Genomic DNA, 22,070 nt, shown 5'->3' with positions numbered 1-22,070 from the left:
CATCATTCAACAATGCTCTGATATACATGGTTTGACAGACATCCTTCTTCCCTAACCCACCAGGAAGATGTGAGGATTTTAATATCAAGAAGGAATCTTTGGATATGTATTTAAACAAAACTCTAGCTGGGACACAAGATTGAGTCAAGCTATCATTACTGCTATATTTGTTGAATATTCAATCCTTCCTGGAAAATCTTTTCTGAAAGGAGAAGATTTTTCATTCAACTAGAAAAAAGTAATATTAATTTTAGATTTAATATTAATGTTCAAGTTTTAAATTTTAATATATCTAATGAGTATATTAATTTGTCACTTGGTTGCTGATGTCACAAAAAAATCCAAGGTGGTGGTGGTGGGTGGGGTGAGAAGAGGAAAAGATTGAACTTTTGCTGTTTATTTGTGAGTGTGTGGATGGTCTTAGGATTTTTCAACCTAATTTTCTGGAAAAGCCCTCTGTATTACTCTAACAATTAGGAACTGGCATTGATTATATTATTGGCAAAATTCTAAAACATAGCTAACAATATAAGTCACCTAATCATAGCATTGCACTAAAGTGTTATATTAATGCAAAAACTGACTTGAAATGAAAATGCTTATTCTTATCTGTACATGAAAGATTCAAATAAAATTGGGATGGGAAGAAAATGCTTTCAAAAACGGTGGCTTTGGCTGGATTGAATACAGAAAATTTTCTGATGTTCTTATGAAAAGAAATATACACCCTGGGGAAAAAAAAACCTAATGATATAAGAATTACATTTCAAAACTTAAGGTGAGCTAATGTCTGAGCTAAGGTAATATTTGGGTATGAAGAATCTCTGGGCTTGAGTGCCTGACTGAATTAGTGACAGTCGGAAACAAAATCATCAAATGGATCAGTTTCATTTCTACTGAGATAGATGTGTATAGGTCACCATAGAAATAAGACCAAATTTCTCCACTGTATAAAGTCGATAAAAGTCTAGAAGAAGTAGACTTATCATGCAAAACAGAAATACCACATGTTCATCACTAACAAGTTTTCAAGGTCACTAGAAGATGACAGAATATTAGTTCCCAAGTCACTCCACTGATAGGGAAAGAATTAAAGAAAATCCCAGAATACTTCAAGAGGTAGAAGAAATTCCAACACATTTTATCAGACAACATGATTTTTCTGGTTGGATATTACAAATGGAAACTACTACAATAATTTAGTTTAGTGAACAGAGCAATCAATCCAGGTTCGACAAAAAGCAGGGAGATAAAAGCATTCCGGTACAGTGCACTAGATACTTGCTGCTAGAAGTTTGAGTCAAGAGGGGAAAAAATGTTGTGGTCTTAGATCAATTAGTCTATAATTCTTTGTCACTCATGAAGCCAAGATAACTTCTTAATAAGTAAATTCTTTAAAGAGTAAGTATATGAAAGTGGAACATCACTCTTGTCAAGGTGAGTGGCTCCTTCAGTACTTCTGCCAGTGGTATCTTCCGGGAGAACATAACAGTGAGGTCAAAGGATATCAAAAAGGTAAAGAGCCACAAAATAGATTTCCCTGATACTTTAAAATTGGTTATATATCATAATTTGCCTAAAAAATTAATAATATAAATAATATCAAAATTAGGGCTAAAATTTGAAACAAGTAAAAAGTAATAACCGCACATTCTTAAGGCAAGACAATAAAGGTCTCTTTAAGGAGGCACTTAAATCCACAGACGATAAAATCCCAGAGCTACAGTCAGGCATGTAAATACAGAACCTGTTAGGGAAAAAAAAAAAAACAAACAGCAAAAAAAAACTATTAGTTTTTTTTTAACAGTTATTGCTTTAAGAAATCTTAAGTATACATACATAATCTTTTTTCTTCCCACAGAGAACTAGCAGTTCAATTATCTGCTATATTCTATGAAATATTTGATCATAAAAACCACAGCTGTTCAAAAGCCCCAAACCAACACTAAACAATTTGTAACTTCCAAAGTATAAAAGAATGTTTTTTTGTAAAAGAAAAAACCCCTGAAGACACCAAATCCAGTATGTAAACATCTTGGGGCAGAGAGCAAAAATTTCATTTCTAAATGGTTAAACTTCAAGATAATTCAGGATTTATAAGAGGTAAAAATCCTAATTATTTCTATTTTTGTTTTGGAGGCTTATCTTCAACTTATAGCTAAATACAGAACATCTTACCTGCTAAGTATTTAATATTATCAAGCTTGTGTGATTCAAGCATGGTTTTCAGGCCAGCAACTTCAGTGTCTATCTTTCTGTCTATTTGAGTAATTGTCCGATCTTGTTGTGAGTGCTATAAAACAAAAAGATAAGTCACATTATATGACTACAGGTGATCAAGTCCCATTCAACTCATACATCTAATTTAAGAAGCTTGACTTAACCCTACTACACTGTAGGAAGCAGTATGCCAAAATGGATAGAATGTTGGACTTGGAAGTGAGGATGAAGTGTGTGCATAAACTCTGAACCTCAATTTCTCCACTTATAATGGATCATTTCTTGGCTTTTAAAAAAATAGTCTAGTAATGACTATACAGGAGACAAGTCAAAGATGCCTATCTGAAGTTAATTTGAAAAGCGCTTTAGTTTTCTAAGATTATTTATTCATAAACCAAGAACAGTATAACCCAGTGATTCCCAAAGTGGGTGCTACCGCCCCCTGGTGGATGCTGCAGTGATCCAGGAAGGCGGTGATGGCCACAGGTGCATTTATCTTTCCTATTAATTGCTATTAAAATAAAAAAAAAAATTATTCTCCGGGGCTAAGTAATATTTTTTTCTGGAAAGGGGGCAGTAGGCCAAAAAAGTTTGGGAACCACTGGTATAACCTATATGGCTAAGCATTAGTGGTTTGGATACAGATAGAGATATATATGAAAAAATATATTAAACCTGATTAAAGAATAATCTATATTCTTCCTTGAAATATTATATTCCTGTTCAATTTACTTGCCCACAATGAAACCCTGCATTTTAAAAAATGCTGATGGGTGGTAAGTAGTTTTATACTGCTACCCTTCTAATAAAAAGAAAATCTGGACAAGCAGTTTTCCAATAGCCATTAATGAATATGACATAATTCCTTCATATGGACCTAAGAAAACTCCTTTTATTTCAAAGGGGGAATTTAGCTTCAAAATTAAAATAATAGCCACCATTTATATTTCACTTTAAGATTTGCAAAGCACTTCAAATGTTATCTGGTTTGATCTAACAATGACCCTGGGAGGTAAGAGTTATTATAGCACTTTCAGTTGAGGAAACTCACTCTGAGAAAGGTTAAGTGACTTGTCCAGTCAGGGTTGAATAGCTAGTAAATATCTAGGCAGGATTTGAACTCACATCTTCCCAATGTCAAGTCTAGCATTCTATCCAGTACTCCATCTAACAGACAATAAACAAGCAAATTTGTTGGTGTTCTAGAAAGGGGCTGAAGAGGTGGGGGGTTAGCTCCATTTGAATTACTAAGTTTATAATCATAATTCTTTTTTTCCATGATCAGAGTTTTAATTTGATGAAAAATTCATGGTCTAGAAGTAAAGGGAGAGGGAAGCTGCTTTTTGGAAACAGAATAATCATCTTTCAGAAAAGGAAGGCTCTCCCAGATGCTTAGTACTAATAATAATTGAATATATTAGTATCCAAATGGTTCAGATGGAATATAGGAATTACTCATTTATCATTTGAACATTATTGAGTCATATCACCACTAGACTTTATTTACTTAATTTTTAAACCCATACCTTGTCTTTGAACTGACACTAAGTGATAATACATGTATAACTTAGATTGAATTTCTTGCCAGCTCTGGGAGGGGTAAAGGAAGAAGAGAGGGAGACAATTTGGATTATACAACTTCGAAAAACTCATGTGGAAATTTGTTATTGAAAAAAAAAAAAGAACTGACACTAAGTATTGATTCTAGGGCAGAAGAGCAGTAAGGGATAGGGAATTAGAGTTAAGTGACTTGCTCAGAGTCACACAGATAGGAAGTCTCTAAGGTCAGATTTGAACCCAGGACCTCTAGGCTCTAGGCCTGACTATCCATTGTACTACCTAGCTGCTACACCCCTAGAGAAGTCTCAGAAAAGATCAGCTAAAGATCACACATGAAAATAAAAGGGCATAAGAAAACAATAGGTTTAAAAAGTGAAAAAAAGAAATATGGCTTTCTGTATCACCAACCCCCAACAATTATCTTCCCAAAACTCCAATAGGGAAGTCATTCCTCCCTAAGTACTTTAAACAGGTAACAGTGTCTGGCTTTCCGATGAAATGATTAAGTCTAGTACCTATTCCTATCCAGTTTTCTACATTGTAGCAATTTCAGATAGCTATTTCTCCCAACTATCTTCATATAGGATTAGTAAATATCAGCTTAAAAAAACTCTATAGGAAATAAGAGTCTATTTTAAACTATTCAATTCCTTTTCTTTAAAAAAAAAAAAAGGTATTTTATTGATTTATTTCAACTTTACAACGATTACTCAGAGGGGGTATAACCCTCTCTTTGCCAAACTACAACTAAGCAAAAAAAATCCAATATTAATCGCATGTTGTTCTTTCACTCTTAATTTCTTTTTTCAAAAATTCAATCATATTTTATTTTCCCAATTAAATGTAATAATAATTTTCAACATACATTTCCCAAAATTATAAGATTTAAACTGTCCCCACCTTTTCCTTTTCTTCCTTCCTTCCTTCCTTCCTTCCCCCCACTAGGAGATGGTAAGCAGTTTGAACTGGGACATACACATATTATCATGCAAAATACACTTCCATATTGGTCACTGTTGTAAGAGCACAGTCATACAAAACCAAAATCCCAAAATAAAACCATAAATACACTAATGTGAAAGAGAGTATGATTTGATTTTTATATATCTAACTCAACAGTTCTTTCCCTGGAGGTGGATAGCATTCCCTGTCATAAGTCTTTCAGGATTGTCTCAGATCATTGCACAATATTGCTGTTACTGTGTACAATGTTCTCCTGGTTCTGCTTATTTTGCTCTGCATCAGTTCCTGCAGATCTTTCTAGCTTTTTCTGAAATCACCTTGCTTATCACTTCTTACAACACAATAGTATCCCATCACCAACATATACTACAATCTGTTCAGTCATTCCCAATTGATGGAAATCCCCTTAAATTCCAATTCTTTGCCACCACGAAAAGAACCACTATAAATATTTTTGTATAAGTAGAGCCTTTCCCTTTTTTTTATTATCTCTTTGGGATATAGAACCAGTATTACAGGATCAAGGATATACACTATTTTATAACCCTTTAGGCATAATCCTAAATTGCCCTCCAAAATGGTTGGTTCAGTTCACAACTGTACCAACAATGCATTAATTTCCCAATTTTGCCACATCCTGTCCAATATTTATCACTTTCCTAGTAAAGGAAATATTGGCCAAAAGTAAGGTGGTACCTCAGAGTTCTTTTAATTTGTATTTCTTTAATCAAGAGTGATTTAGAACATTTTTTCACATGATGGCTTTGATTTCTTCATCTGAAAATTGCTTGTTCATATTCTTGGACCACTTTTCAACTGGCTTGTATTTTTATAAATTTGACTTAGGAGGCAGCTAGGTGGCTCAGGGGATTGAGAGCCAGATCTAGAGATGGGAGGCCCTAAATTCAAATCTAGTCTCAGATACTTCCTAGCTATGTGACTCTGGGCAAGTCACTTAACCTCCATTGCCTGGCCTTTACTGCTCCTCTGCCTTGGAACCAATACATAGTATTGATTCTAAAATGGAAGGTAAGAGTTTTATAAATAAAAGTTTTGATTTAGTTCTCTAAACATTTGAGAAATCAGACCTTTATCAGAGAAATTTGTTATGAAAATTTCCCCCCTAGTTTGTTGTTTCCCTTCTAATCTCAGTTACATTCATTGTTTGTACAAAAGCTTTTTAAATTTAATATAACCAAAATTTAATTTAATATAATCAAAATAATGTTTATATGGGTATAAGACTGAATAATAGGATCTTCTAATGCTCTCTATCTCTTTTCAGTTATAAATACTTCCCATATATTCACAGATCTGCCAGGTAAACTATTCTATGTTCCCCTAATTTAGTTATGGTATCACTCCTCATATCTAAATCATATAACCATTTTGACCATATCTTGGTTAAACTTTGTTGGCAATATATAGAAATACTGTTGATTTATGTGGATTTGTTTTGTATCCTGAAACTTTTCTAAACTTATTTCACCTAGTTTTTTAGTTGGTTCTCTAGGATTCTCTAAATATACATACTATCATATCATCTGCAAACAGTGAAAGTCCAGTTTATTCATTGCCAACTTTAATTCCTTCAATTTCCTTTTCTTTTCTTATTATACAGTAACTGAAACATTATGGGATGATCAAATATAATAGACTTTGCTACTAATAGCAATGCAATGATCCAGGACAATCCTGAGGGACTTATGAGAAAGAATGCTATCTATATTCAGAGAAAGAACTATGGGAGTAGAAATGCAGAAGACATAAGATTTATCACTTGTTTATATGAGTATAGGACTGAATAATATGGAAATAGGTACTGAGTAATAGTACATGTATAACCCAGTGGAATTGCTTGTCAGCTCTGGGAGGGGAAAGAGAAAACATCATGTAACCTTAGAAAAAATACTTTAAAATAAATTAAAAAAATAAAAAATACATTTAGCATTTCTAATACAATATTAAATAATAGTGCTGATAATGGGCATCCTTTCTTCACTCCTGATCTTATTGGGAAGGCTTCTAACATCCTTATTGCAGGGGATACTTGCTGATGGTTTTAGGTAGATAATACTTATCATTTTAAAAAAATCCTTAACTTCCACCTTTGAATCAATATTATGTATTAGTTCCAAGGCAGAAGAGTGGTAAGGGCTAGACAATGGGTGTTAAGTGACTTGCCCAGGGTCACACAGCTAGGAAGTGTCTGAGGCCAGATTCGAACCCAGGACCTCCCATCTCTAGGCCTGGCTCTCAATCCACTGAGCAACCCAGCTGCCCCCTCTACTTATCATTTTAAGGAATGGTCCATTTATTCCTATCACTTTTCATTTCTAAGGAGATGTGACTGTACTGTCAACAAGATTCAGATATCTTTGCTTTTGAATTATTTCAGCCATGAAAGCAATTTTCAAATCCCAAGGCTCTACAATCTTCATAAATACTGCCTTGGAATTCAATTCAAAAAATGCAATGGAAGACATCATGGGAGGGGAGAAAAGCAGGGAATATCTCTTGATAATTCCTCTTAAAAACCAGTACAAAAGTCAAATAATGTTTGCTACAAGTTAAGAAGGAATTCTGAATCTTTAGAATGTGATTCTACCATTATTGAACCTGAGAATTCATACTCTTACCATACTATTATTATCCATCAATATATTAGCCATAACATGAAGCAAAGGTGAATTTAAGATAGAATACACCATTCAGTTTCACTTCTTACCAATGCTAATACTTCTGTTCTAAGTTGAAGTAGCTTCTTTTCACTAACTGAATTCTGAAACGATAAAATTTAACTTGTGTTAGACTACAATTTCATTTCTGTATATCATTTGCTCTAGTATCATAATTAATACCATGGTTGAGTGCTGGGCCTGGAGCCAGAACTCATTTTCTTGAGTTCGAATCTGGCCTTAGACACTAGCTGTGTGACCCTGGGCAGGTCACTTAACTTTACTTGCCTCAGTTTAATCATCTATAAAAATGAGCTGGTGAGGGAAATGGCAAACCACTCCAATATTTCTGCCAAGAAAATCTCAAATGAGGTCTCAAAGAGTTGGCCACAACTGAATAATAACAAAGCATTCCAGAATCACCTGATGGCTTAGGAACAACCAAATTACTTTTGTCTAGGAATGAAATATTAACTATAAAATGAATATGAGACTTAATCCTCCAGATGTGGTATCATAACACTTTGGACTCTCTCCAATTCTTATTGCTATTTCTATTTTAATTTCTACTTTGAGAATTTAATTTTGGGGAGAATGAAAAAGTTGAGAAAAAGCAATCCAAGACCCATGTTGAATGCTGTAAAATCAATAGACTCTATGAGCTGTGAACAGAAAGGATTGGAGGGATAGAGAGGAAAGTTGTTAAGTCACAATTGGTGCTACTTTATTTTGGGTCAGAATACTTAGAACTATGCTTGTCTTTTCCCTTTGGCCATGGTTTAGTAGTTTTTTGGCATGCAGGTTACTTTAGACATATTACCAAGTAATTGCAATTCTTGAAATGAGGACAGGTTAGGAGACAATATGTAGGGGAAGTTAAGTGGCTCAGTAGATAGAGCACCAAGCCTGGAGACAGGATGTTCTGGATCAAATATGACCTCAGACACTTTGTTGCTGTGTGACCCTGGGCAAGTCATTTAACTCCAATTGCCTGGACCTTACCACTCTTCTTCTTTAGAACTGATATTTAGTATTGATTCTAAGACAGAAGGTAAGGGATCTTAAAAAGACAATTTGTAGTTTGGGTGGTAAATGGAAACGATTTATTGTTTTTTTCCTCCCAAATATATATAAAATGCCTAACATTAAAAAAACAATCCTGCTACATTTTCTATCTGAGATGAATAAAAAGAATCAGAGATGCGATGAAGAGGAGGTCCCTAACTAAAATTAATCTTAGAAGTAAGATCATGAAAAAGGAGGTAGCTGCTAACGTACATTAAGTGGATAGTGATTACCTCCATCTTTTAAGCTACAGGTTCAGTGCAAGGAGGCTCACTACCTGAGGGTAATGTGGCACTATTTCCTAGCATGTTTACTGTGCTAGCCTTAACTATCTAAATATAAAGGAGTTTTCTTTCCACCAGAATACTCCATGTTGGTTTACTTTTTATCCAAAAGGAAGGGGAAAATCAGCTGAAGACTAAATAATAAAAGTATTGTTATTTAATATTAATCAATAGCTCCATGGAAATATACAATTACATTGATGGCTTCAGTTGAAAATAACAAGGGCAGCCCTTCAAGCAGGGAAAAAAATAGTTCTTGACATTTCATTGGTTTTGCCCATTTTTCAGTACCTCATCCAACTGCAAGTGCTCCCCTAGATCAAACTAGATTAAAAAACAAACTATAGGAAATTCAATTTCTTGCTTGCAAAATCATTAAAACCAAAAGGTACAAAAAAGAAGTATGTTTTTCTTTAGAAACTTGTCCTATCCTAATGGCTACTTTGCATATAGTAAGAATTTGAAGTGTAGTTGACACTTAAGACTCCTAGTCACCGTACTAAGTTAAAAAATGACTATCTTTTCATTGCACTTTGGTCTCAACAATGCATAGCCTCAGTTCTCAGAGCAATACCACTTGCATATGAGTTTATTATCGAGAAAAAAAACAAGAGGTAATAATTTTTTTTAACCCATACCTCCTGTCTTAGAGTTGATACTAAGTATTGGTTCTAAGGCAGAAGAGCAGTAAGGGAGTTAAGTGACTTGCCCTGGGTCATACAGTTGGGAAGTGTCTGAGGCAAAATTCGAACTCTCTTGTTTCTAGGCCTTGCTCACAATAAGTACTACTTAGCTGCTCCTAATAATTATTCTTTAGTTTTGTATGTACCAAGTCCTATGCCAATAAAAATAATTTAGAAGCATACATTTTTTTAAAAACCCTTACCTTCTGACTTAGAACTAATTGCTTCTAAGGTAGAAGAGTACTAAGGGCTAGGCAACTCGGATAAAGTGCCTTGTCCAGTGTCACATAGCTAGGAAGTGTCTGAGGCAAAATCTGAGCCTAGGAGCTCCCATCTCCAAGCCTGGCTCTTTATCCACTGAGACATCTAGCTGCCTCGAAACATACATTCTTTATCAAGAAATACAAAGAAAACTGAGTTATATAGAATTCCATAGGGCTTGTACTTAGATCACTAAACCCACAAGTTATTTTTACTATTAAAATCTTTAGCTGTTAATAAATATGAGGCCAAAGAATATGCTTTCAAAAGGAAACACAAAAAACAAGAATACCCATATAGAGTTAAATCTTTATTATTCCAGTCCAGTTATCCATATCATTTAATGACTGAAACAGATTCAGAAGAGACTTAATCTTATTCAGTATAATACTGGAACTAAATGTGATTCTCATATTAAGGTCCAGGTGATATACTAACAACTTATAAGTATAATCTTAATTCAAGTATTTTTTCAAAGTATCCAAGCTGAGTTTGACTATGCTTTAAATTTTTCATTTTGATAACATGTGCCAAATTAAGAGAAAGAAAAGTTCCTGCATATAGAATAAGAATCATTTTAAAAGCTACGTGAAGAAATTTAAGGAATAATGGGAACTGAGGAAAATTTAAAATTCCAAAAATCAAAGAAAAGCTTTTATGTGTTCAACACTGCCAGAGAATTATGCACAGGACAGTCTTAGATGTTCAAACTACATGCAAATTCAGGTTTCATATAGAATTTTATGTTAAAATGAAACTCAGTTCCAAAGAACATACCAATTCTTTTACTCTGCTCTTTTCTAGATTGAAATCCAATTTGTTATCTGTCTTGACCTTAAGTATTTCATCCTGAAAGGAAGAGAGGTGGAGAAAAACCAAACAAAATAAAACATCAGAGAAGAGTTGGAATCAAAAGATGTATGATACGCAATTCTACTTTATTAGAATATCACTTAATTCTTTTTATCCATGAAAATAATCCCCTTTGTTCTTTTTCATAGAAATGTTATGGTAAGCCAAATAAGAAGTATGTTTTGCTTGAGAATATATTGTTTGAGAGCATATATCCTCTCTCTACAAATGTTCCCTCTATAACAATTTGAGTTTTTGCTTGAGATGAAAGTAGTTCTATGAAAATAAGATTTTTCTATTCTTACTAGAACATAGTTGTCTTGGAAAATTTGATAAAAAGTATTTTGTTTCAACAGCAGTTGTTAACTTTTTGATTTCTTTTTTAAAAGAAAAAGTAAAAATATATCTATTATCAAATAAACACAATATTCTATAATAGTTTTACTGAAAGGCAGGTATCATATAATCCTTTAAATATTCTTAGAATTTATTTTTCACACAACATTCTAAACCTGATAATCTTGATCTATCTCAATTCATAAAGAAGAGCTTTAGTATAAGATACTATACGAGCAGTGGATAGTTATTTCCATATTTACAAAGACATGGGTTCAAGTCCAAATTCCAACACACACACACACTACACACTATCTTTATATATTTATATATTGGCATATATGTATATATATATACACATGCATGTATCTTAATTTGCTAAAATAAATTGACTATTGTCTCCCTGAAAAACCACATAATTGAATAATCAGCATCTAGTTTTTGTGTTCACTATGGTCTTGTACAATGGTAAAAAATAATAGCAAAGAAGTTAGCTTAATTTATTTTGTACCAATGTGTCCTTTTCTAGACAAGGAGGAATAATTTGGGTTAGGAGTTCTTAGCCAGGAATATGTCAGCTTATTTTTTTGATAACTGTATTTTGCCATAACTAATTTCTTGTGTACTTTTAAGTATTTCATCTTACACATTTAAATTCATCAGTTTGAGAAAGGGTCTATAGGCATCATTACACTGCCAAAGGGAACCAAAATGTGAAATAAATGAAAGATAGCAAAAAAAGTTAAGAATCCCTCATCTCATTTGAGTGAAGATACTTTCCTATCTTTTTTGAAGAGCCAGCAAACATTAAGTGCTTGCTCTGTGCCAGACACTGCGCAAGTGCTGAATGCACGAGAGAAGCAAAAACTCATGTCTTTGATCTCAAGGAGCTAACACTGTAAGCAAGAAAAGAACATGCAAATAACTATTTACATATAAAATATATGTAGTATAAATGAAAGATAATCCATTTACAGAGAAGGGACATAACGGGGAGAATCCTTGGATCTATGAACATCATGAAGAAGGGGATCCAGGCTTAAATAAGGCCCAAGAAAATGAGGTTTTCTAGAAGAATAAAGATAGAGGAAAGAAAAATAGAATTCAAGTGGCAAATGGATGTTGAAGAGAGAAAGTATCAGGCACACTGGTTCCTCTGAAATGCCTCCCTTGCATCTTCATTCAGGGGGTTATGAGAAACATAGGTAGCGTAGATGCAGTAACATAAACCATATATCCATTCAGCAGCTTTCCTACTCTAGAAAATGTCTCCACCACTATAGCCCACTCCACCAACTAGAGAGTTTCTCTCTGGGACCTCTACTGGGGGAAGTTACTGAGCCAGTCATTCTCATTTTTTTCCTAGTTCTTCTCCTGACTCTCTAGACTTGTCCACTACCATACTAGCAGCCTTCTCACTTTGGAAAATGCATCTCTCCTTCAGCTGGAGAAAATGCCCATGTTAGCCATGTTTACTCCTCTCCTGGTTCTACTCCTTTTTCTTCTCGACTCCTATAAGGATACCATACCATTTAATAAGAATTCACTCCTCATTTCCATTTATATACTGTCTTCCTCTATTAGAATGCATATTTACATTCTAATATATTTTTCCTTTAGGGCTGGGGCTTTCTTTTTTATTTGTCTTTGTATTTATGGCACTTATTAGCACAATGTCTGACATAAGCTCTTAATTGATGTATTTTATGTATTTATCTATCTCAGAAGAAAGACATTAAGCCATGGTAGGGAGTGGGAGGGATCAGGGGTGGTGGAAGAAGCAGAAAGAGCCTCCTGCAGGAGGTGGGATTTGAATTGAGTCTTTTTTTAAAAACCCTTACCTTCTGGTATTGGTTCTAAGGCAGAAGAGTGGTAAGGGCTAGGTAATGGGGGTTAAGTGACTTGCCTAGGGTCACACAGCTAGGACGTGTCTGAGGTCAGATTTGAAACCAGGACTTCCTGTCTCTGGATCTGACTCTCAATCCACTGAGCTACCCAGCTGCCCCCATTGAATTGAGTCTTAAAGGAAACCAGGGGCAGAAGTGAGGGAGAAACATACTAAGTATGGGTCACAGTCAGTTGGACAGTAGGATATGGAGTGCTGTGTATGAGGAAATGCAAGTAAGCTGGATTGGCTGGATCACAGAACACATCAAGTATAAGACAGAGAGGTAGGAAAGAGCCAGGCTGTAATGGGCTTCATATTTGATCCTGTAGGAAATGGGGAGCCAATGAATTATTGAATTGGCAGGGAGGGTTAACATCTTCATATTTTAGAAAAAAAAATCACTTGGGTAGTTGAGCAGAGGAGAGATTGGAGTGAGGAGACCTGAATTAAGAAGTCCACTTCTGCTATTTCAGTGATTCAGATATGAAGAGTTGAGGGCCAGCAACACTGAGGCATCTGTGTGAATGGAGAAAAGGGAACTTATGTGGGACCTGTTCTAAGGGTAGAAATGACAAGACTTAATAATAGACTAAGTGGGGAGTAAGGAGTAGAAGATATCACAGAAGTTGCAGGTCTGTATAATTTGGAATATGGCGATAACTTCAACAGTAAGAAGAAAATTGGGAAGAGAAAAATGGCTGAAGGAAGTACAAATACAAAATTTTGAAGAAAAAGTTGAGACTTGTCATTGGTTGTCTTTCTGATACAGGAATTCCTATTGCTAAGGTTGGTTTATTTGTTTTTTGTTTTCTTAAACGAAACACTAGAAGAACCAGGCAAGTCAATAGTCACAAAATATCAAACTTTGAATAAAACTGTTCATCCTACTATCTCTATTTTCTTTGCCTCATGGATTAAAAAAATGTATTGTTTCAACTGATGCAGCTTGATTTTCTGAGGTATTCTTAAATTCTTAAAATGCTTCTACTGTTAAGGATATAATGACAAATACTTTTAGAATTAGATTCAATAGTGACTTTGTTATTACTTATAAAGAATATCTTACCGTTACTTGCTGTTTTAATTGCTGGAGTTCAAGCTTTAATTTCTAAAAACATCAAAAAAATAAAGAGTCAAGAAAAAAAGCTAAAACTCAGTTTCTGTTAGAATAGGATCTTTTCTTTCTTTCTCTTCCAACTTTATGAATTTCAGGTTTGTTCAAGACAACTCATTTATGTCAATATATTTCTCAATCTCATAGATTAACAATAATACCACTACATTAATTACAGAATGTTTCTTGAAGGAGATGTGTGCTAATAAACATTAAGTCAAAAAGTGTTTGGCTGGTTTTTGTGTTGATTTGCCTCTAAGGTTGAGCTTGTCTTTAACAGTACCTCATTCAAGTTTCTTTCAACTACTCTAAACCTAGGTATAATATCAAATTATAGGCTTCAAAGCTATAAAAATAAAGCTATTTTTCAATAGCTTTAAGTCTAAACAATTGGCCAAAATGAGAGTATTCATTTTGAGCTTGAGACCAAACAAAATGAGCTTTTTTTTTTAGATTTTTTGAAGAGGATTAAGAGTATACACAGTATTAAGTAAAGCCTATGAGTTAAGCTACACTAAATGGAATGTTTTCAGTTAATGGCAAATTATGAACTAGTAATTATCATAGAACCTGGACTTTATATCCTCTAGAGCAGGATTCTGAACCTGGCACATGTGAACTTGTTTAAAAAAAATTTGTAACTATTTCAATAAAATTAGTTCTGTTTGTAATCTTATATAGTTTATACCTTGAAAAACATTATTCTGAGGTGTTCATTGGTTTCACCAGACTGCCTAAGGGGTCCGCCCCATGAAAATGTTTAAGAATTCCTGCTCTAGACTAGAGTATTGTAAGATTTTTTTTTTTTTACTGTGTAAGGAATTTTTAAATTTACAACAACAGTGGGCAGCTGGGTGGCTCAGTGGATTTAGAGCCAGGCCTAGAGATGGGAGGTCCCGGGTTCAAATCTGGCCGCAGACACTTCCCAGCTGTGTGACCCTGGGCAAGTCACTTGACCCCCATTGCCTAGCTCTTACCACTCTTCTGTCTTGGAGCTAATACACAGTATTGACTCCAAGATGGAAGATAAGGGCTTAAAAAAATAATAAAATAAAATAAACACATTAACAATTCAATTTGACAGCAGTGCCTTAACATAAAAGGTTTTACTAGTTAGGAGGAAATTATATGGATTTACCTCATTTTCTGCTCTGAGAGCTGAAAATTCACTCTTTTCTAAAATGATCATATCCTTTTTGACGCCAGCAATCTTAGACATTATCTGCTGTACACTGATCTCCTAGGAAAAGAAAAGCCCACACACAATTGACTTATATTGCCTTGAATGGTTAATTTATCCTCTTTGTGCTGGAGTTGTGGTCAAACTTTTACCGGTCTCTAGAAGGTCTGAATGTAAGGTATCAGTTGTTAACCACTACCAAGGAGATAATTAAAATTGTGAAATTGAAAATTATGTCTAATCATACTTTTGAGAACAAGCTGTTGATTTTTGGTTACTTCCAAATTTACTAAAATAAGAACAATAACCTTTTTGATACCTAGTTTAAAGATTGTATATCTAGATTAAGACACATTATCAACCATATGCAAAATGCTTTTAAAATCTTAAAATGCTATATACATGCTTTGGCTATTGGTATTACTAAGAAGGCTTAGTAGAAAATTTAACTCTGACTTCCTCTCCTTGTTCCCCAAACCATACCATACTATACCACAGCAACAATAGAAAAAGCAGTTACATTCTTGTTTTCAATAGCTTAATTTTCATAGCATTATATCTCTATCTCTGAGGACTTCTGAAATGACCACTTGGCACTTTTCATTTGAAAACAGGTGCTCTAGAAGTATTCAAAACACACATGCACATGCACACACGCACACATATATGCATACTCCCAATTTACTTATTTTAAACTGCATTAAGTACCCATAGATCTAGAAGGCTTTCCTCTCATCTAACCTGCTGCATCTTGCTGACCATATCCTGGTAGACAATATCCATGTTGGTAGTAATGATCTTCATTAATATAGAGACAATGATTTCTGCTTGTTGAATGGTAAACCCTAAATAAAGAAAACAATAACATTTTGGAAAATTCAGCTCCTTAGATAAAATTTTCAAAGAAATATCCTAATTAAAAGACTATAAAAAGGAGATATTTACACCAAAGGCTTTATTTTAGTGTGTCGACTTGACCAATCTATAGCAATGCTACAATAGTCACATGAAAACATTTCTGTAGGTATAGGAAATATATAGGCAATGTAGCAGAATGGAAAGAATGACCAGGCTTTTTTTTTTTTAAAAACTTATATGGCAGGCAATGGGGGAGACAAAGATTAAAAGAAGAAATAAAAAGAGTCTGTCCTCAAAGATCATAAATCTAGTGTGGAAAGGGAATATGAAAACATATAGCCTAAACACTTCATTTTAAAGATAAAGATATTAAGGACTCTGAAGGTTAACAGACTTGCCTCAGGTCACATAGGTAGCAAACATAAAAGGTGGGATTTGAATCCAGGCACCAGTACCTTCTACTTGATTATGAAGTGTTTACATACTGTTTGGGGAAACAGCATGTACCCATCTAAGTAAGTACAAAACACATACAGAGTAAATAAGAGATAAAGATGGGCTGAAGGAAGACTATAAAGGCTTTTAAATACCAGGAATTTGTCATTTTATTCTAGAAGTAATAAATAAGAGCCTACGTAGCTTTTTGAGCAAGATACTGATGTGGTCAGACCTTTAAGACTATCAATTTGCCAGCTGTAGAGGATAGATTGGTGAGGGAGACCCAAGGACGAGTGTCCAATTAATAAGTTGTTCAATAAATCAAAAAGTGTTGATCAAAAATTAAATGCTTACTATATATCAGGCACTGTGTAAGAAGCCTATATTCCAATGGGAAGATAAGTATATATGTAAATAGATACATAATAAATATAAGAGAATATAAACAAAGTAGCAAATTTTCAAGTCATGGAGAGGACACCTGTAGTTGGGTAGATTTTGAAAGTTTTCTCATAGAAGATGGTGCTTGAGATATGTCTAAAGCAGTCAGCGATGGGCAAACTTTTTAAAGAGGGGGCCAAAGGAAAGGAAATCCTCATCTGTCAGTCTGTTTCTAAGGCAACTCTTTCGAAGTTTCATTGTATTGTATCCAACTCATTGTGTTCGTCAGATTAGGAATAATGTAGCCCTGCAGGAGAGAACATTTCAGGGGGCCACATCTGGCCCACAGGCCGTAGTTTGCCCATCACTAAAGGAAGAGAGGGATCTATAAAGCAGAGATGAAGAGCAAGTACATTCTAAGAATGGGGGTGGCCAGTGCAAAGGGGTGGAGATGAGAAATGGAGAGTTGGATCATAGAATGCAGGAAAGGTACAATGAGTGAAAAGATAGGTTAAGGCCAGGTTCTGAAGGGCTTTAAAACCTTAAACAGATTAGTTGAGTTCACTGAGTAGAATAAAATAATCAGATGGGATTGATTCTTCAGTAGAACAGAAGACAGCCTAAAGTGGGGAGAGACTTGAAGAAAGACCTATTAGGAAGCTATTAAAATAATCTGGGCAGGAGGTGATAAAGACCTGAATGGGGATGGGTGGGCATTATGTCTATAGAAGAGGTCAGATGTGAGAGATGTTACATAGGTAGAATGGCAAGATTGGCAGCTACCTGGATAGATGGGATGAGAAAGACGGAGGAGTTGAAGATAACAGTAAAGTTATTAATCTGGGGTTCTAAAAGAACAGTGATGCCTTTGCCAGAAATAGTAAAGTTTTAAGGACTAGGTTTTGGGGGAAAGAGAATGAGTTCTTTTTTGTATATGCTAAGTTTGTGATATCCTCAAGTAACCTAGTTCAAAATATTCATTGAGAAAATGGTGATGCAAAGTTGAAGCTAAAGGAGAAACTAGGGATATCTATCCTATCAAAAGGATTAATGAATCCCTTTGTCTTAACCTCTCCTAAATTTATTCTTTACCCTCATCAATATCTCTAATCTTTTCATTTTTTATTTCTTTATCAGGTCATTTACTCTTGTTCTGATCTGACTTCCATCCCTCTCCAATCATGATCATATAGTTAGCCATCTCAACTCTTTATTTTCTTCTATTCTTGAAGAGATTGTAAATACCTTACTAAAAGGAGTTGTTTCATTCACTATATTTGTATTCTCAGCACCCAGTATAGTGTCCAACACATAGTGTCTAGTAAATACTTGCTGATTGACCTTAGAGTTCGACTGACTAATAGGGTAGTGATTGGAAGCATAGGAGAGATAGAATGATAGGTAGTTATGGTCAGACACAGGAATGTCAATTTTTGATTAAGGAAGTGGAACATGTCAATAATGGTGAGATACAAGTTATTGCCAGGCCTAGAAGTAGAGGTTCTGGGTTCAAATATGCCTCAGATACTTTCTAGCTACATGCCCATGGGCAAGTCACTTAATCCCCATTAACTTGCCCTTACTGCTCTTCTGCCTTGGAACCAATACATACATAGTATTGATTCTAAGATGGTTTAAAAAAAGTTAGAGCAATAAAAGAACAAGTTTCATGGCCTAGATAAAAAAGTGAATTAAATTGTATTAAAATGCTTTCTTTCTGAGCAATAAATATCTAAGAAAATTACCCTTTTTCTCCAGAAGACACACTATAGCATGGGTATCGAAGAGGAGCTTCTTATTCAATGCAATGGAATAATCTATTATCTTTTTTTCTTCAGGTTGTGACTCAGTAGAGACATTCAGATCTAGGGAGGAAAGGAAAATACAAGGCCAAAAAACAGAACATATTTTAACAGCAACCAGAGGCAATATAATATGAAATAAAGTACACATAAAAATGAATTACCTTAGAAAGACCCTATCAGATAACTTATATGATTGAAAAAAATACTTTTAACACATGGATGAATCATTCCTTAATTGTTCTATTAATCTCAACTCTTAAATTTAAGATTGCAGAAATCTTTGGCCACAGGAATCACCCACATATCAGGGAAAAATACCTCAGAAACGATCTTTTCCCAAGTCTTTATCCCTTAAATACTGTAAAAGAAAATTCAGTATCTGTCAGGGTAGTATGGAAAATACAGGGTAAAAAAAGACAAATGGGAAGCTGGAACAGATAATCTCTAAGGTTCCTTTCAAGTTCCCAGGTTTTATGATTCTACAAAAATGGAAATATATGAAAGATACAATGATATTCTCTTTTCTTCCTACCTAATTTCTCTAAAATCTAACACCAAATTGGTACTTCATCATCACACTTTTATCTCATACTTATTAGACTTGATATATAGCCTCTACTGGGGACTGTTTGCCTCTCTCACCTTCCACATTATTAAAATATGATTCCATCTACTTCCCCACCTCCCAGGGTTAAGAAGATTGCAAATATCAATAGATCTTTGGTATGAGATTATCCTATTTCCAATTTCTTATATAATAATCATAAATGAGGACTTAAAAAAACTACAAATGCCTTCTAACAAAAAATGATCCTTCTCTGAATAGTGTTTGTACATGTTGGATTGCAGATAATAATAAAGGGTACTTGGTTCAAGAACATTAAAATGAATGTCACTTTATGAAATGTTAAATAACTGTTCCACTTGGCACCCTTACACCCATAGATTAGAGGTATAAATTGTTTAGACTTCAGACAAATATATTCTAAGGGCAGCACATTTGGTATTTGGATTTTCCTCCAATAACAATGAAAATGGAAGATTTTGTCAATCAATTGTAAATGAATAGATTTCACTGAATTAAAGTTTCAATGATTCAGTATATTTAGTTCTCAGTGGTTCTTAGTATATCAGAGGGAATATTTTGAATTCTTCAATTTTGAATACTTCAAAACAAAGTAGACAATGGAAAGAGTAGTGACTCTACAGATAGAGAAACTGGCTTCAAGTAGTGACCTTGGAGAAGTCAATTAACTTCCCTAGGTTTCCACATCTGTAAAATAAGGGGGTTAGATTACATGTCCTCTCAAGTGTACAATTAATACTTTAACTTTTCATTTCCAAAAGATACCTTCTTGAAAATACAAAAGATCACTAATAAAAAACAGCAAATAATAAACCAGTGAGTAGAGAATAGAGGCTTGATCCATTCATCTAATACTGGGCACTAATTATTTCCTTTCTGGGTTCCTTTTGGTTTTGATCTTGTTTCCATTTTCTTTGAATTTATTTACTGGCCATTAAGGGAAAGTAATGTCACTAAGGGGTGGTGACTACTGCAGGCAAAAAAAGTTATGTGATATGCTTTGCTGATGGTACTTCATAGTTAATGACATAAAAAAAGTTGGCAAAACATTGGGAGAAACTAGAACACACTTCCAGTCCACAACACTATAGGTTATGAACATTATACAAATCAGATTTTCCCCAGGGCATTTCAGCAGGGCTCCAACAAGAACGACTATGTAATCAAAGTACAATACTATTGAAATCAAATACTTCTGGCTCTGAATTGCTGGGTGACCTTGGGACTGGGGAGTACTGAACCGTGTACAAACAAGACTAACTCACTATTATCTCTCCTCAAGACAGCAGTACAGCTGACCTTTGACAACTCTAACTCCCATCAATAATAAGATGCAATTTAGTAGTTTTAGGGGTTATTTAAACTTCTGCATCTTAATTTGGCAATGCCAGCACGCCAAAGTTTCAAGTTGACAAACAGAAGAGTCTCTTCACTTTTTTCCTCAGTAACTGAAAGCCACCCTCTTTTCCCGATCCCTATTTCACCTGTAAGAGGGAAAAAGGGCAGAAACCAGAGACCCCAGTTCAAGGTGTCCCAAGTCCAAGATCAAGTTCGGCCTACACTCGGTTCCCCCCCCTCCCCCCACTCCCATCCCATTTAAAACTAAAACCACACACACCCTGGGTGCACCGAATCGGTGTTATTTTAAGATCTTCTTAGCTGGGGAGAATGACTACAAAGATCGGTGAAACTTTTCCTTGATGAGTCAGGGGCGAGGCAAAGCCCTTTGCTTTCTTTCTCTCCTCTGGGAAGAGCAAAGAACTCAGCTGACCCCGTCCTCCTTCTCCTTCCCCGAGGCTTCTTTTCCCGAAGGCGAGACCCCGGACAGTGGCTGCAGCATCCGCGTGCTTCCCGGGGGCCGGGGCGCCGGGCCTCCCCCACTCAGCCGCCCCCCTCTCCTCTCCCCACCTTCACCTCACCTCTCCTCCCAGGAGCCAACACCAGGAAGCTGCTCGGGTGAAGGGAGCCGGCGACTCGGGGGACGAGGCAAGAATAGCATCGTCGCGACAAGCCACCGCAGCCCTGACCTCTGCCCGCAGGGGACGGTCCCGGGGCGGCGGCAGCTGCCGGCGGGAATAGGCGAGGAGGAGGCGCGGGCTTCTCTGTCTGCCTCCGGCTCGGGCTCCCCAACGTCTCGCGGGGCCTCTGGTTGGAGCGCACCCAGTCTCCAAGGTAACGGCGCGAGGTTGTCGCCGCCACAAGCCGAGGGGAAGGCAGGAGGAAGAGGAACAGAAGAGGGGAGGCACGAGACAGGCAGCCGAGGCCTACAGAGGAGCTAGGGGGCAGCCGCCGGAAACCGGCCGGAAAAGCGGCCAACCCCCGGAGGGTCCGCCACTGCCTCGCAGGCAGCAGCAGCAAAAGCAGCCGCCGCCGGAGGCCCTTCGGCCCGACGGCGGCGATGGCTTCCCCAGTCATCGCCGACGCGCTCATTCACTGACACCAGTACACGTTCATCCCTCGCCCGCCGAGGGTCGCGTACCACAAGCCTTCCCGGAATAGGGTAGTAAAAGTAGGAGGGAACGACTGTCAGGCGCAGGACGCGCCTTACCCTTTCCGGAGAGGGCGGGGGATGGGAGGAGCCCAGCTGCGAGGCCTAGACGTGCCGGCCGCCGCTAGGGAAAGGGGTGTGGCCTGGATCTGCGCGGAGGCGGGGTAGTGGGCGGAGCCGAGCCGAGCCGCGGTCTCTCGATGTACTTCGCAGCCAGAGGAGGGGTTTGGCGTGGAGCCGCGCCTGAGGCGGTGGTGTTGGATTCCAAGTAAATTCTCATTTGGTCGAGACGGGGGAGGCTGAGGCTTCTTTCGTCTTCCGTCTGCTCCCAGCATCGGAATACAGTTTAGGAGAGTTGAGTGCCCTTAACTCCAAAGCAGTGACAGAAGGATAACTGGTTGCGGTAGTCAGAGTGTTAGTGCCTTCAGAG

General features: G+C 36.3%; 1 protein-coding gene across 3 annotated transcripts; it reads right to left on the bottom strand.

Moving 5' to 3' along the window:
* Positions 1-1,120: 1,120 nt before the first annotated feature.
* Positions 1,121-21,632, bottom strand: MCUR1 (mitochondrial calcium uniporter regulator 1). Of its 3 annotated transcripts, XM_044658138.1 has the most exons (9): positions 21,072-21,632; positions 18,507-18,626; positions 15,826-15,929; positions 15,043-15,144; positions 13,857-13,898; positions 10,492-10,563; positions 7,472-7,525; positions 2,179-2,293; positions 1,121-1,747 (listed from the first exon to the last, which is right to left on the bottom strand). In XM_044658138.1, exons 1-9 carry the CDS (start codon positions 21,580-21,582, stop codon positions 1,692-1,694), a joined length of 1,176 nt encoding a protein of 391 aa, XP_044514073.1. In that variant the 5' UTR covers positions 21,583-21,632; the 3' UTR covers positions 1,121-1,691. The 3 variants fall into 3 exon arrangements, with proteins under 3 accessions (XP_044514073.1, XP_044514074.1, XP_044514075.1); XM_044658139.1 differs by lacking the exon at positions 7,472-7,525; XM_044658140.1 differs by lacking the exons at positions 7,472-7,525; positions 10,492-10,563.
* Between the last annotated feature and the right edge of the window lie 438 nt (positions 21,633-22,070).

The sequence above is a fragment of the Gracilinanus agilis genome, chromosome 1 (assembly GCF_016433145.1).
Source record: "Gracilinanus agilis isolate LMUSP501 chromosome 1, AgileGrace, whole genome shotgun sequence".
Classification (NCBI taxonomy): domain Eukaryota; kingdom Metazoa; phylum Chordata; class Mammalia; order Didelphimorphia; family Didelphidae; genus Gracilinanus; species Gracilinanus agilis.
This window is presented reverse-complemented; position numbering and strand designations above follow the sequence as displayed.